We start from the raw sequence: 12,185 nt of genomic DNA, 5'->3' as shown, positions 1-12,185 counted from the left end.
ATGACATAATTTCAAATCAAGTGAAAACGAAAAGTAGCTACGCAGTATGAGCAGCACATATAGGCTGCAGTACGTGGGAAATAAATGACAACCAAACACCGATATAGAAAAGGACATTGTTCTGCTTTCAACTGAGGACCATAGTTTTAAATGTGGAGTTCAGGGTAAGAAAAATACGATTCATGCATTCTTTAAAATAGACACAAAGTACACGTGTGAAAATATAACATTTTATTTCAAATTCTATTTAAAACAAATTATACAACAACAGTCTAAAACTTTTAATCAAACCACCCTCAAACATTCCTCCTAACTGTCCATATCCATAACCTCATCAGATATACCTAACTGCATGTAAAAAAAAAACATTCTGGATATCTATAATTGATTTAGTACTTAGAGAAAATACAATTCTTACAAGGACAAACTAGTAAACTACCATTTCAGATATACTAAATTACATTTGCACTAGTCATAATATGAATTGTGGATATCCATAATTAGATTTCTACTAGTCACAATGCATTTATGGATGTACAAAATGAAATTATGGATGCAAGGAATGTTTTTTTATTTTGAATATCTGAAATGGTAGTTTCCCCAAGTAAGACTTGCATTGTAGATATATTTAATGGTAGTTTCTCCTAAGTAAGAATATTGTTGATATGCAGAATGTGGATTTTAGATATTCAGGTCTGGATATTATGGATATCTGAAACTAAAAGCCTAATACTGCAATTAGATGCTCCTGGTTGCAGTTACTGGTGATGCGAGACTGTTGAGTTCAACCGCCCTTCCATGGTTAATTCTCGCTGCAAGGAAAGGAAAAGCATCATTCCAGCAACTGTTCACATACAAGAGGCACTGCTAGTCTTTAGACTAGGCATTTCTGTAAATTAAAAATGTCAAGATTTGAATACTGATACAAACAATATACATTTAACCTGTGAAATAACCAGAGAAACATGATGGCCAATACTAAGGTACCTCTGAAGGACGTTATGGCATGCAAACCAGCATACAAACCAGTCATATACTGTATATTACAGAGAAGATAAAACACCCAACATGTTGCTCTTCTAAGAGGAAATTCCTTCTGATGTTTTGAGTTCAACCAAAGAAAATCCATCTGTAGTTTGGAGGTGGTCTCCTCATTCCATTGAGGCATTTTTAACTATGGTCTTGTGTAGAAAGTTTAAGCTGACAGTGGAGAGTCAGACATAAACCTGTACAATGTCTGTCAACAAACTAACATTAAGCATCACATCTGAAATGATGAAACTCATTACAAATGAAACTACTACATATCCAAAGACAACCCACCAATTCAGGTTGGTCATGTGCCATAGACCATGTAAGATTCCACATTTGAGCAGACGCTTACTTTTGCAGGATATTCTGAGGCCTGGTCAATTAACAGCCGTGTAGACCGGGAGGGTGTACAGTCAAAGACTTACCGCAAATTCTGAGTAGCTTCTGACAGATAAGCTTGGGCTTAAGGAGCCTTGGGGGTTGCTGTTCTCATTGGTTTTTTCCAGTGCACGCGGAGGCTTCCCCAGTCCAGGGGTTCTCTCGCCCTGGGGAACCAAGAGTTACCATTTGCTTTCAAATAAAACTGAGCTAGGTGTGATGATATTTATGGCCCAATGATTAATGTAAGCACTGAGAAAACTGTTGCGCCTTTCTTCGTCCTTAACTACGGTAGCGGTGGTCTCAAAAACATAAGGAAAACTTTGACTGGAAAAGACTCGCTCACCGTATAGAAAAAGAAGTAAAACTCCTTAGACTGAGAAAAATATATTTTCTTTTATTTTATCATGCTGTGCTCATGGTGCTCTGTGCTCATGGTGCAATTAAAAAGCAAACGTTTCGGTCCTCAGACCTTCGTCAGTGCTATGGTTTGTCACAGACAAAGAACTTACTTTTACACAACTCCAAAACAATACAGCTCAGGTGCTGAGAATTACTAATTGGTGACATCACCTGATTGTGGGCGTGGACATTACAGAAAGGATATACAAAATCACAGTTATATAGGAAACAAGAATATTACATACATCACATGTTGACAGACTTATATAATCACTTTTTGAATATAACTTTTTACTTTATAGGTAGCACTGGAGGGAGAGATCTTCATTTAAGCCACCTGGATTGACAGACTTTAAATAAAAAAATCCAGATTCAGTTTGGAGGAGTTTAGTGTCTAAATCACCCCCTCTTCTAGATTTCTTAATTTGATCAATGACTGTAAAACAGATCTGCTGTGGAGTGACCGGCTTCCATGAAGTGTCTGGCGACAGGAGATTTGATGTCCTTGATGTACACACATCATAGAACACATGAGTGCCATCAGACGCAAGGACATCAAATCTCCTGTCGCCAGACACTTCATGGAAGCCGGACACTAAACTCCTCCAAACTGAATCTAGATGGATTTTTTATTTAAAGTCTGTCAATCCAGGTGGCTTAAATGAAGATCTCTCCCTCCAGTGCTACCTATAAAGTAAAAAGTTATATTCAAAAAGTGATTATATAAGTCTGTCAACATGTGATGTATGTAATATTCTTGTTTCCTATATAACTGTGATTTTGTATATCTTTTCTGTAATGTCCACGCCCACAATCAGGTGATGTCACCAATTAGTAATTCTCAGCACCTGAGCTGTATTGTTTTGGAGTTGTGTAAAAGTTAGTTCTTTGTCTGTGAAAAACCATAGAACTGACGAAGGTCTGAGGACCGAAACGTTTGCTTTTTAATTGCACCATGAGCACAGCATGATAAAATAAAATAAAATATATTTTTCTAAGTCTCAGTCTAAGGAGTTTTACTTCTTTTTCTATACGGTGAGAGAGTCTTTTCCAGTCAAAGTTTTCCCAATGATTAATGTACCCATAATGTTTAAACCTCCTTAAAAGAACAATTCAACCTTTTCTATATAGGGGACCTCACCAATACTAATACAGGATGGTCTGTCGATACTCAGGTGGACTTACTTGCGGTTTGCATTTCTAAACACCCAGGTTAAAACGTTTATATATAGTAGTGTAAATATTTCCCAACATGTCATGACTTCATTTTTTTAAGTGTGTTGCCCAGTGACTACAGTGATGTCATTGTAGTTTATTTTCCTTGGGACTTTGCTCGCCTGAATGTAGGTTAATTGTACCACTATGAACTACTCTCAGTCTGAACTGATGAGGAAAGAAAAGAGCCTTATACTGCATCCACACTGCCAGTGATGAAATCTCATTGAATACATGTTTTTCAACTTTCCTGACGAGCGTGCCTGACGAAGCTCACGGCAAAACACGTCGTGCAAAAAAAAAAGTTGATGATGCAGTAAGTTGCCAGTCTCTATTCCCTGGAGTGTGCAGTCCCTTCCTTGGAAGGTTTATTTCTCTTTTTCATATATATTCCACATGCAGATATAAGGGGGCCGGGCCGGTTTCTCATACAGGCACGCAGGCACCCACCCAGCCACCCACATAACTCCGTAAGGGAGTGGTTGCACCACTCAAAAAGGCAAACCATGGCAGGAGATTAGTGTGAACATACCTGGCTAGAAGACAGTATAGTCTTGTGGAGTGCCATCTTAGAGCTAGCTGTTCCAAAGCCTGAAGTGTGGGCAGCGTTGGATGTGGAGAGTGTTGGGGAGCTGGTGGACTGGAATGAAGGTAGTGTACCGTGCAGAATGATTTTATAATGAACTAGGGCAACAATTTTCTTAATTATTATAACATATACATTTAAATGGGTTAGATTTTTTTTTGTATTAATTCAATTGCTATGAACCACAACAACTCTTCACAGCATCTTACCTTTGACATTTTGGCAGGCGTGGAGCCGACCTTTGGCAAGGTGGGAGTGGCTACCAGCCGCCTCTTGGCTGGGGTCAGTCTTGGAGTGCCGAAGCGGATCTCCTCTTCCTTTAGCTTGAGCTTCTTCTGTTGCTGTTAAAAAGAACATGTTTTGAAAAAAACTTTCACAAATGAGAGGACTTGATTTATTGATTATTAGTACAGTGTGGTTTACCCTCTCCATCTTTTCCAGCTCCTTCTCTGCCTGGAGGTTGTTCCACTTCGTTGCCATGTAGTTGATAAACTGCTGACCGTTAACAAAGAACTCCTTGTCGTGCACTTGTTGCCACGCCTCAACCTGTGCCTTGAGGGTCTTCTCTAGCTGGAGACGCAACAGGACATTGACACCAAACCGGGTCATTTTTTTTTAAACACTGAGGATTTTGCTGTGTGCTGTAAAAGTTAAAAGCACCATCAATGCTGTAAAAGTAACACATGCATGTAAACAAATATTTAAAAAATAAAGTACCCGATACTGATCACTTTTGTCTCATCAAAATGTCTGTTATTGAAATGACTCATCCCTGTATTTAGTTAAGACAAAATGGTCAATCTACAAGCTCACAATTGGTTAGATGAGCTTTTAAACTGCCATTTGTCATCTAAAATGACATGCTCTAAATAGAGTTGCCAGGGTTAAGCTTGCAGTTCAACTGCAAGCCATGACCATATGCATTGGCCTGTTGAACTAAGATCATACAGTACATGCTTAAAGAGCACCACCTACTGGCCAGTGTTGACTATGCACCAACCATGCAGTAAGCAGTAACTTCCCAAACCTTCCGTTTGTTGTGGGAGAGGCAGGGCAGGGAGTTTCTTTTTTGGCTTGTCTAGGGCTCTAGCATAATCGACACATGCAATTACAATTACAAAACCAAAACAAGTGGGCCTCTATGGGTAGCATTTGAACAGTTATCGGTGATTATTTTGTCAACAGGCAAGCGTGCAGACAAATGTATCTTGTGCTTATAGTCATAGAAACCATTTAAAGATCTGCTCACCTTGGACAGACCTTTCTGTATATCAGACCTGTGCTTCTGTTCTTTAAGAAGGTTCCCTCCTCGATTGTTAAATCTGGAGGGATCATTGGCCTTTTTCTGAGGTGGAAGAATATGCATACAATGAGTTGTTACTAAAAGTAAAAGATAACACCCACCTGGCCTAAATACAGGCATAAGATGTGCACACAATCATCCGAGTACTCACATCAAGCTCCACAAAGAGTTCCCAGTTTTCTTGCCACCGTGTGACTCCCTCAAACAGTACTCTGTGGTCCTCATAGTACTTGTTGAGAATCACCACCTCCTGTTCGTGCAGGCTGAGAAGCTCCTCTGTGAAGTTGTCTTGAGAAAGATGCAATCATGTACACATTTGTGGAAAAGGCTGAATTGTGGATATTACAGAGCATGCGCCTTTGTCCAACAATTTCATTAACCATGTGAACGATTAACATTTGGTGAACACAGCAGATCTACAAGCTTATAGATCTGCCATTTTCAACTAAGCTTTTCTGAAGAGGAAAATAGGAGTTGGTTTAAGTGGTTGATGTATGCACAGATCAGTCATAGCAAACAACTCCAATTTAGGCATTTAGCAGACGCCCTTTATCCAGCGACTTGCATTAAGCAAGATAAACACACGCATAGTACCTCAGTCATCTAGGATTATATAGGTAAACCAAGAACCTAGCATCAATCTATTCTAAACAGTATGATATAAAAATTGGACATTTAAACCCCAGGTCAACAAATGAGCCTGGCAGCCGTCTAAATACCATGCCATCAGATCTAAATTACATACTAACCTCTGCATTAATACTGTATGGTCGTTTAGGTTAGGGCAGAAATTTAGGAGCGAGTCTGCAGTTCTAAATGTAATGGGGAGTTTGCCCAACCTTTTATTCTACTAAAGCAAAAGCATTTGTACATATTTTATACAAGGATTTCCTAGAGAGCCATGAATATTGATGAATTTAAGAGGGACCAATTGTCTGATTATCAATTATGCATATAGGGGTGATCAGGTACAGATGCCGGGCAAAGGCATCTGGACAACCGTGGGTCCGACCGACTCGACACCGGGCACTGCACTCCCTGTTGGGGTGAAACGCATGTGTTGAATTTGAAGTCGGTGGGGCGAACGGTTCTCGAGTTACGTACACACACACAGACTGTTTTTTTACAGAGAGATTTTCTTTATAATAGATTTATAATAGCATTACCAAATTAGATCGGGTGTCAGGTCAGCCACTCACCATCGTAATAGGCAGTGAAGGCTTGTCGCAGCTCCTGGCTATAGAAACACTTGTCCCACAACAGTACAACCTCAGCTCTGATGACCTCAGTGAAAGATTTCATGTTCCTCAACTTCTGCACCTCCATGCGCTGGAGCTCATCTTGGAGCTGGTCAGACAGAACACACACACACACACACAGCCAATGACGTTTCAATTTCTCTCAATTTGCAGTACACCTTGTTAGCGATCTTGATCAGTATACTGACAATGAGAAATGGTCAACAACAATGTCTTACCGCCTCTCGATTCCTCTTCTTGGAATTGAGCATGTGGTCAGACATGACCTCCCTCTCCTCCTGAGGAATGTGCAGTCTCTCCCACAGGTCCAGGATCTTGGAGCGAATTGTAGAACAATACTGCTCATTTTGCAGCTTTGCTTCTTCCATCTGGTGGAAGAAACAAACAAAAGAAATTCATGATTGGCAAGTCTTTCTATGACCGTTTTTCCCTATCACAGGATCACCATAGTTAACTTGTCAAACATTTGAGTGGTGCAACCACTCCTATAGACAGCTGTGTGTGGCTGTGTCCAAGCACGAAAATAGCGTTTGTTCACCACCAAGTGTCACTGTTGCACAGCCTAAAACACAGGCCAGGAAGGAGGGCTTTTACAGTACATAGAGAAAATTTACGTGTGGCAAATCTGCAAAAGAAATGCTTACCACTAGCTTTCTTCACAAATTTGTTCATAAAAGGTGGCTACTATAACATACATTTTTACCAGACCAACTCCCTTGGGAAACTTTTTTCAAAATGTCATTATGCTTTAAGTAGCATGTGACTCGGGGGGGGTTTCATGATGCTGAATCCATTCCAAGCATTAGTTTTGCATGAAAACACTCCTTGGGCAAAATTCGGCCATAGCCACCAAATGTGCCAAAATGAGCTGATCTCATTTGTGATGACGGCTATGGCCATTGTTAGGCGAAGGAGTGTTTGGGTTGGAACAAATTTATATGTGATTGTGATCTGTGAAGAAAGCTAGTGGCAAGCATTTTTTTTGCAGATTTGCCACACATTTCGCTAATTTTTCCGGGTTAAAGGTATATTCAGTGATTTCACTTAATTCAAATATCACTTATTTTTTTGTTTTGTTGTGATAATCCTCCCTACTATAGAGTGTGCTGACCATATAAGGAGTTCCTCCCTGTCCCCAGTTAACCCCTGGGGGTCAAAAAACCTTAGGTTTCGTTTTTGACTCTCTATCCTGATTGGACGAAAGGCTGGGTCCCACAGCCAAAAACGAAACCTAAGGTTTTTTGAGTGAAATCACTGAATATACCTTTAACAGTACCTTAGAGTATATATTAATAGAGACGGCACCGGATTTCTCCTCCCTTGCATTAAATTGCTCAAAAGCGCATGAGGCGATTTCACTCCTCCTTCCGGGTAAGAACAGAGTGCATTCTGGGATTGATTGGGCCAAACACATGAATGCGCTGGCCGTTGACCATCATTGCACACGTTCAGCGTTCACGAGTCATGAACGTGCGCAATAATAGTCAACAGACCAGCACGTTCATGCGTTTGTCCCAGTGCTGCAATACCGAGAAAAGAAAGTGGGGACACCAGTCAACTGGTGGTTAAAGTGTATCTGAAGGATTTACCTGACCGAGGTGGAGTTTGAGGCCATCAAGGTTGTTGATGGACAGGCAGAAATACGCCTCATCGTCACATAGCACCTGCTTCTCAAAACTGGTTTCAGGGACCAACTCCAAATCATCCATTAAAGAAATTACCAGTTTCTTTATGCTGCTGAACTCCTCAAGTCTACACTCCTGAAAAAGCAGACAGAAAGCAGGAATGCCATTTAGTTTTTGTGATTAAAATGTATAGGGTTGAGTACTCTTGAGTAAGGAGGGGCATGTCTACAACATGAACCCAGGAGAAGTCCAAAAGAAAAGGTTCAGATTGTTAGCCATTTCATAGAAAACACAACTAGACCCAAACTGTTACGATATCCATGCTAAGACCTAAAGCTTGACTCTTAATGTAGAGTAAAACCATGACTCAACACAAGATAGTTGAACAGGATAACAATAGTCAAACCTAAAGGGTTTAATGATTAGTTCTCCAGCGTAAGTGCAATAGTTGAGTTTAAGACTTGACACTCATACATTACAATTTGGACAGCACTACTAAAGTATACAAGCACACACACTAAAGAGTATTTCGGTTGATTTGGATTTGATATGACAAGCTCTTGTCAATTAATTAAGTAAAATCTGCACTAAGGTCAGTGACCCCAGGACTTCAGAAAAGTAGCCATAAAATGTCAAAAACTGGGAGATTGCAATAAATAAACACCAAGCATTAAACCTTCTCTTTGGCCAGGTTGTCCAGGTAGGAGCGGTAGTCCTGTAGCTGCTCCAGGGATGGTACATCATCATGGCTGATGACGTAGGGGGAACAACACATCAAGTTACACAGCTCACGGTCTTTAGACACGAGACCACAGAGCACTTCCATTCTGTGACTCTTCTGTCTCCGCAAATCCTCCACACATGTTCGAGTTGCCTTCTCCAGCTCAAGCATGGTACCTCCCCTTTCTGCCTATAAAAGTCACATGGTGACAAAGTTGTACCAAGGATTTTAATGGACAAAACATATGAATGACGTACTAAAAATAAAAAATGAGTCTGTGGGAACGTACCTCAAAGGGGGGCAGATTAAGTTTTTTGCCCAGCATGTCAATTTCCTGCTGAAACAGTGCTATGTTTGCCGCCATTCTTGTCTTCATAGTCTGTTCCTCCTCAATCATTTTGTCCAGCAATTCCTTAAATACAAGTTAACAGGTGTTTATCAGCCATCCAGTTACCAAGGCCAACCGATTGCTGACCTTTGCCAGATAATGTGGAACTCACTTTAATGTGTTTAGACACAATGTGTGTTCTCTCTATACGTTGTTCTTCTAGAATGCCTACATCCTCCCAAATGTCCCCCAGTCTATGCAAAGCCCTGCTGAGGTAGGTCACTGCCTCCTCTGCATGAACTATGCTGCAATGAAAGAAGATGAGGTCAAGTTAGAGATCAGATGCTCAAGTGTAACAAGTATAGTTGGATATACCAACATATGAACTGAAAGTTAAGCTGAAAGCCTGAAACCAAATGTATCATCTCAAAAAGTAAAATAAATTAGTCCCACAATGTTAATTAAGTAGTTGACAGTTTAAATCTTGATTTGAGTTTTGTCTTCCATGTTCAAATAGGTTTAGGTTTATTTATTTAGCATGTAGTACAAAAAATAAACAGAACAAAAATACAATGCAAGGAAGGGAAGAAGCCAGAAGGCTTATTTTGAATCCTTTCCTGTAGGAAGAAGTCATTGGTTTAAAAGATTAAAAGTTCATAAAGAACAGTACATAAGTCTACAAGTTGGCAAAGGGGGGCAGCTGTGCAGTAAAGAAATAAAAACACAGACTGCACAAAAAACTGAAATAAACAATACAACAAACACACAAAAGAAAATATAACACATCAAGGTAAAACATGTAATCTACAGAGGAAGAAACAAGATATTTCTTTAGATGTTTTTTGAATATTGGCAAGGATACTGAGGATTTAAGTGAAGCATCTAGGGAGTTCCATAGACGAGGGTACGTCGTACGACAATAGGGTAATTCAAAATGATCTTTGCCTTGTGGGGTAGGAGTGAATGTCAGAAGTAACACAGAAGAAATTGTGAAAAGAAGACGGAATGTCTTGTATGCCTTTTTTGAATTTAAACATAAATAAACAAGTCTGAAAAACGTTTACTTTGTCAATGGGTAATAGTGAATATTTAATAAAGAGCGGGGCAGACGGCTCAAACCGATTTGAATGTGAAATCATTCTCAGAAACCTTTTTTGAATGATCAGTAATTTAGTGAGATGTGTTGAATATGTAGCAGCCCAGACAATATTACAGTAATTAATATGAGGGAAAATTAAGCTATAGTGTTAAATGACATGAAGGAAGAACAAAAGGGCAGATTTTTCTCAATATACCAAGCATCTTCATAGACTTCATACAATACAGCATCAATATGTTATTTCCAATTTAAATGTTCGTCTATAACAAGTAAATAATGTACTGTATACTGTACTATCCCAGGCCAACTTAAAGTATCCTAGTTAAGTAGGCAAAGTTGTGGTAGAAGAGAGATTAGATAACACAAGTTAACGCTCATCTAGCACCTGAGCCGATGTTTAAATCAAATGACATCACTGTGTGCTTGCAAACTGGCACAAGCCACCTATACCCTTAGCCCCAATACGTTCCCTCAATCCCCATGCTCATGCTGTGTAGAATGAGCATAGGGAGTCTACTGAGGGAACGTATTGGGGGCTACTATAGCCTATAACAGTTTACAAGTTAAAGGCAGATTGAATGTCCATACATACACTGTACACTACAAGATAATCTGTTAAGATTATCTGATCAAATATTCTTTTAATTTATAAGATCATCCTGTAGCGTGCGATTCTAACAGATTTCAAAATCATTTAAGATTGAAAAAGTCTTGGAAGTATGACCACCAGGTTCTGGTGGTCATCTTCCAAGTCTTTTTCAATCTTAAATGACTAGCAATGACTACACTAGCAAGAATGCTTTAACCTTTTAAACAAAAGTATTCTGGTGACCAGGATACTTTTGTTTAAAAGGTTAAAGCATTTTTGCTAGTGTAGTCATTGCTGTCAGTAACAGCCTGGGTCACCCATAGAGTTAGGGGGGGGGGTCACCTAGCCCAAACATTTAGATTCTCGTAGAGGGTTTTTTTTCGATTCTGGCGAATCTCTGTCTGAATCGAAAAAAACCTCTACGAGAATCTAAATGTTTGGGCTAGGGGTCACCCACTCACCCCATCTCTGTCACGGTTCAGGACAGGCAGGTGTTGGACCCAAGCGCAGAAAAAGGCAGACAGGCAGGTCGAATACAAGTGGGTTTATTAACCAAAAATCAGGAACAAACACAGGAAACACGGGGAAACTATAGGGATAACTAGGAGCAAGACAAATAACACTAGGACTAGGAAAATACAATGAATCACGAGGAGCTAGAAATACACTGACAACAATTTACGAACGAAGGAACTGAACACACAAGGGCAAACTTATAGACATGGGATAACTAGACACAGATGAACACCACTGACAATCAACACTGGGATAGGCTGGGGAATTAAGGGGACACAGGTGGAAACATTGGCAATCACAGGACTAGTGAGACAAGACAGGAACAGAACTACAGGGGCAGGCAGGAAAGCACAAAACATGACTACAAAATAAAGGTTCACAGTGTAAGGCAAAACTGCAACTAAGAAACGAGGAAAATACAAAACATCAATTCACAGAAGGTAAAACAATAACAAAAGCCAAGAACAGGGTACACAAGAAAACATAACACGTCACAGAACGTGACAATCTCTGCAATAAACAAATGTGTCATTTGTCAATTTCAGTAACCTCGCTTTTCCACCTCGGAGGAACGTGTAGCTTCGTAGCCAACTCATGACTCGGCTGACTGGATAAAATTGCTAGTTTTAAAAACAAGGAGCGGTTGGGTATGCACACTGGCTAATGTTTCTACCAGGATTAGGATGAGGATGAGGACCACGCAACGGCAACAGAACAATTTAATCTCACTTTTCACATACAAATAGCCTACCTACTATTACTAACCTTCTCCTTGTGCTCATGATGATACTTGATGCTTATGGTAAAAAAAAAAACACTGGCTTTTCCACTTTACACCTCAGGGCTCAGGTGCGTGTGTGAAGAGAAGAGTATATATTTTAGGTGTGAACCTTTTAAATGTTGCGGGGGGTCCTCCGAGGTGGAAAGCATGGTGACGCGTGGTTAGTATGACTATGAGCTGCCTTGGATGCAGGGGGAAAATATTTGTTTTACTTATAAAAATAAATACATGAATGTCTCTTTGTCTATCTGTGTTGATTTATTCTGTTATTAAATTACATGATTCAATTAATTAACCCATTTCAACAAAATGATCGTTTTCACAAGCCAGGTATTACAACCTGTATTCCCC

General features: G+C 39.8%; 1 protein-coding gene across 1 annotated transcript; it reads right to left on the bottom strand.

Moving 5' to 3' along the window:
• Window positions 1-321: 321 nt before the first annotated feature.
• Window positions 322-11,919, bottom strand: LOC310874388 (protein regulator of cytokinesis 1-like). Its single transcript, XM_083787165.1, has 14 exons — window positions 11,819-11,919; window positions 9,022-9,154; window positions 8,811-8,933; window positions 8,477-8,710; window positions 7,765-7,935; window positions 6,394-6,543; window positions 6,116-6,263; window positions 5,068-5,204; window positions 4,863-4,958; window positions 4,037-4,183; window positions 3,823-3,954; window positions 3,560-3,667; window positions 1,458-1,577; window positions 322-812 (listed from the first exon to the last, which is right to left on the bottom strand). Exons 1-14 carry the CDS (start codon window positions 11,833-11,835, stop codon window positions 759-761), a joined length of 1,770 nt encoding a protein of 589 aa, XP_083643291.1. The 5' UTR covers window positions 11,836-11,919; the 3' UTR covers window positions 322-758.
• Window positions 11,920-12,185: the final 266 nt, after the last annotated feature.

This window comes from Protomyctophum parallelum, assembly GCF_964188405.1.
Source record: "Protomyctophum parallelum genome assembly, chromosome: 17".
Lineage (NCBI taxonomy): Eukaryota > Metazoa > Chordata > Actinopteri > Myctophiformes > Myctophidae > Protomyctophum > Protomyctophum parallelum.
Note: the sequence above shows the minus strand (reverse complement) of the source record. Positions and strands in the feature narration are given on the sequence as shown.

Coding starts and splice junctions, on each gene's coding strand:
- LOC310874388 (XM_083787165.1), bottom strand. Junction 3,668..3,822: donor CGCCTGCCAAAATGTCAAAG/GTAAGATGCTGT, acceptor CCTTCATTCCAG/TCCACCAGCTCCCCAACACT. Junction 813..1,457: donor GAAGCTACTCAGAATTTGCG/GTAAGTCTTTGA, acceptor CTTTCCTTGCAG/CGAGAATTAACCATGGAAGG.